This window comes from Equus przewalskii, chromosome 7 (assembly GCF_037783145.1).
Source record: "Equus przewalskii isolate Varuska chromosome 7, EquPr2, whole genome shotgun sequence".
NCBI classification, from domain to species: Eukaryota; Metazoa; Chordata; class Mammalia; order Perissodactyla; family Equidae; genus Equus; species Equus przewalskii.
The window spans coordinates 48,847,471-48,851,607 of NC_091837.1; the positions used below are offsets into that span (position 1 = coordinate 48,847,471).

The window sequence follows — 4,137 nt, forward strand, 5'->3', positions numbered from 1 at the left end:
AGACAAACAAATCACAGTGAAGGGACAGAAGATGATACTCCCAGCAAATGGTGAGCAAAAGAAAGCAGGTGTTGCCATACTTATTCATAAAAAACAAACTTCAAGATGAAAAGGCCGTGAGAGACAAAGAGGGGCACTATATAATGATAAAAGCGACATTCCACCAAGAGGACATAACACATATGAATATGGATGCACCTAACACAGGAGCACCAAAGTATGTAAAGCAACTACTAACAGACCTAGAGGGAGAAATTGACAGCAACACAATAATAGTAGGGGACCTCAACATCCCAATTACATCAATGGATAGATCATCCAGACAGAGAGTCAACAAGGAAACAGTGACCTTAAATGAAACACGTGGCCAGATGGACTTAGTAGATGTATATATAGAACATTCTATCCAAAAATAGCAGAATACACATTCTTCTCAAGTGCACATGGAACATTCTCAAGGATACACCATCTGTGGGGAAAGCAGGCAAGTCTCAATAAATTTAAGAAGATTGAAATCATATCAAGCATCTTTTCTGAATACACAGCTATGAAATTCAAAATAAGCTACAATAAGAAAGCTTGGAAAGGCACAAATATGTGGAGACTAAAGAACATCTACTGAACAACCATTGGATCAATGAAGAAATCAAAGGAAAAATAAACAAATACCTGGAGACAAATGAAGATGAAAACACAACAGATCAACTCTTATGGGATGCAGCAAAAGTGGTACTAAGAGGGACATTTATAGAAATACAGGCCTACCTCAACAAACAAGAAAAATTTCAAATACATAATCTTAAACTACACCTAATAGAATTAGAAAAAGAAGAACAAAGAAAGCCCATGGTCAGCAGAAGGAGGGAACTAATAAAAATTACAGCAGAAATAAATGAAGTAGAGATGAACAAATTTATAGAAAGGATCAATGAAACTAACAGCTGGTTCTTGGAGAAGAAAAACAAAGTTGACAAGCCCTTAGTCATCCACACCAAGAAAAGAAGAGAGAAAGCGCAAACAAAATTAAAAACAAGAGGAGAAATTACAATGGATACCACAGAAATACAAAGGATTATAAGAGAATACTATGAAAAACTATATGCCAACAAATTGGATAACCTAGAAGAAATGGGTAAATTCTTAGAGTCATACAACCTCCCAAAGTGAATCAAGAAGGAATAGAGAGGGCACCGCCATCTTCCAGTAATTCGCCAAAATGACCAACACAAAGGGAAAGAGGAGAGGCACCCGCTATATGTTCTCTAGGCCGTTTAGAAAACATGGAGTTGTTCCTTTGGCCACATACATGCAAATCTACAAGAAAGGTAATATTGTAGACATCAAGAGAATGGGCACTGTTCAAAAAGGAATGCCCCACAAATGTTACCATGGCAAAACTCGAAGAGTCTACAATGTTACCCAGCATGCTGTTGGCATTGTTGTAAACAAACAAGTAAAGGGTAAGATTCTTGCCAAAAGAATTAATGTACGTATTGAGCATATTATGCACTCTAAGAGCCGGGATAGCTTCCTGAAACGTGTGAAGGAAAATGATCCGAAAAAGAAGGAAGCCAAAGAGAAGGGTACTTGGGTTCAACTGAAGCGCCAGCCTGCTCCACCCAGAGAAGCACACTTTGTGAGAACCAATGGAAAGGAGCCTGAGCTGCTGGAACCCATTCCCTATGAATTCATGGCATGATAGGTGAAAGAAAATAAAAGACCTCTGCACTGTAAAAAAAAAAAAAAAAGAAGGAATAGAGAATATGAATAGACCAATCACACGTAAAGAGAGAGAAACAGGAATGAAAAACCTCCCACAAAACAAATGTCCAGGACCAGATGGCTTCTTTGCAGAATTATACCAAACATTCAAGGAAGACTTAATACCTATCCTTCTCAAACTATTCTGAAAAACTGAAGAAGACAGAACACTTCCTTACTCATTCTATGAGCTCAACATTACCCTGATACCAAAACCAGACAAGGACACAAAGAGGGAAAATTACAGGCTGATATTGCTGATGAACATGGATACAACCCACCCCCCAAATACTGGCAAATTGAATACAGCAATGCATTAAAAGCATCACACAACATGACCAAGTGGGATTTATACCAGGGACACAAGGATGGTTCAACATCCGCAAATCAATGTGATACACCACATTAACCAAATGAGGGAAATGATCACATGTTCATCTCAAGAGATGCAGAGAAATTATTTGACAAGACTCAGCATAAAAACCCTCAATGAAAAAGGCATAGAAGGAGAGCACCTCAACATAATAAAGACCATATATGCCAAACCCACAACCAACATCATACTTAGTGATAAAAAACTGAAAGCCATCCCTCTGAGAATAGAAACGAGACAAGGGTGTGCACTCTTGCCACTCTTATTCAACATAGTACTGGAGGTTTTGGCCACAGTAATTAGGCAAGAAAAAGAAATAAAAGGCATCCAAATTGGAAAGGAAGAAGGAAAACTCTCGTTGTGTGCAGACAATATGATTCCACATATAGGAAACCCTGAAGACTCCACCAGAAAACTATTAGAAATAATCAACAACTACAGCAAAGTTGCAGGGTACAAAATCAACCTACAAAGATCATTGCATCTCTATACATCAATAACAAACTAGGGGAAAGACAAGTCAAGAATATAATCCTGTTTACAATCAGAACAAAAAGAATAAAATATCTAGGAATAAATTCAACCAAGGACAGGAAAGACATATACATTGAAAACTATAAGACATTACTGAAAGAAATCAAAGAAGACATAAAGAAATAGAAAGATATTCCATGCTCATGGATTGGAAGAATAAACATAGTTAAAATGGCCATATTACCTAAAGCAATCTACAGATTCAGTGCAATCCCAATCAGAATCCCAATGACATTCTTCACGGAAATAGGACCAAGAATCCTAAAATTTATATGGACAAACAAAAGACCCTGAATAGCCAAAGTAATCCTGAGACAAAAGAACAAAGCCGGAGGCATCACAATCCCTGACTTCAAAATATCTGCAAAGCTATAGTAATCAAAACAACATAGTACTGGTACAAAAACAGACACACAGATTAGTGGTACAGAATCAAAAGCCTGGAAATAAAACCACATGTCTACAGGCAGCTAATCTTCAACAAAGGAGCCCAGAACGTACAATGGAGAAAGGAAATTCTCTTCAATAAGTAGTGTTGGAAAAACTGGACAGCCACATGCAAAAGAATGAAAGCAGACTATTATCTTTCATCATACTCAAAAATTCACTCAAAATGGATCAAAGACTTGAAGGTAATATCTGAAACCATAGAACTTCTAGAAGAAAATATAGGTAGTACACTCTCTGACATCTGTCTTAGAAGGATCTTTTCAGATGAGGGAAACAAAAGAAAAAATAAACAAACGGGACTTCATCAGACTACAGAACTTCTGCAATGGAAAGGAAACCATGAACAAAACAAAAAGACAACCCACCAACTGGGAGAGAATATTTTCAAATCCTATGTCTGACAAGAGGTTAATTTCCAAAATATATAAAGAATTCATACTACTCAACAACAAAAAACCAAACAACTCCATCAAAAAATGGTCAGAGGATATGAACAGACAATTTTCCAAAGAAGATATACAGATAGCCAACAGGCACATGAAAAGATGTTCGACATCACTAATCATCATGGAAATGGAAATCAAAACTACAATGAGATATCACCTTACACCCGTTAGAATGGCTATAATCACCAAGACAAAAAAAAAATGTGGGAGAGGAAGTAGAGAATCCTGCTGTTGGGAATGAAAACTGGTGCAGCCGCTATGGAAAACAGTCTGGAGATTTCTCAAAAAATTCAAAATAGAAATACCGTATGACCCAGCTATCCCACTACTGAGTATTCATACAAAGAACACCAAATCAACAATACAAAGAGATTTATGCAGCCCTATATTCATGTTCGTTGCAGCATTATTCATAATAGCCAAGACGTGGAAGTAACCCAAGTGCCCACAAACTGATGAATGGATAAAGATGACATGGTATATATATATATATACAATGGAATACTACTCGGCCATAAAAAGGACAAAATCGTACCATTTGCAACAACATGGATGGACCTTCAGGGTATTGTG

General features: G+C 37.1%; 1 protein-coding gene across 1 annotated transcript; it reads left to right on the top strand.

Annotated features, from left to right (window-relative positions):
• Window positions 1–1,189: 1,189 nt before the first annotated feature.
• Window positions 1,190–1,751, top strand: LOC139084918 (large ribosomal subunit protein eL21-like). The gene has a single exon (XM_070630327.1). The coding sequence runs from the start codon at window positions 1,217–1,219 to the stop codon at window positions 1,697–1,699; it is 483 nt and encodes a 160-aa protein (XP_070486428.1). The 5' UTR covers window positions 1,190–1,216; the 3' UTR covers window positions 1,700–1,751.
• Window positions 1,752–4,137: the final 2,386 nt, after the last annotated feature.

What these genes read in the sequence shown, in the direction of transcription:
- LOC139084918 (XM_070630327.1), top strand. Translation starts at nt 1,217, where the DNA reads ATGACCAACACAAAGGGAAAGAGGAGAGGCACCCGCTATATGTTCTCT.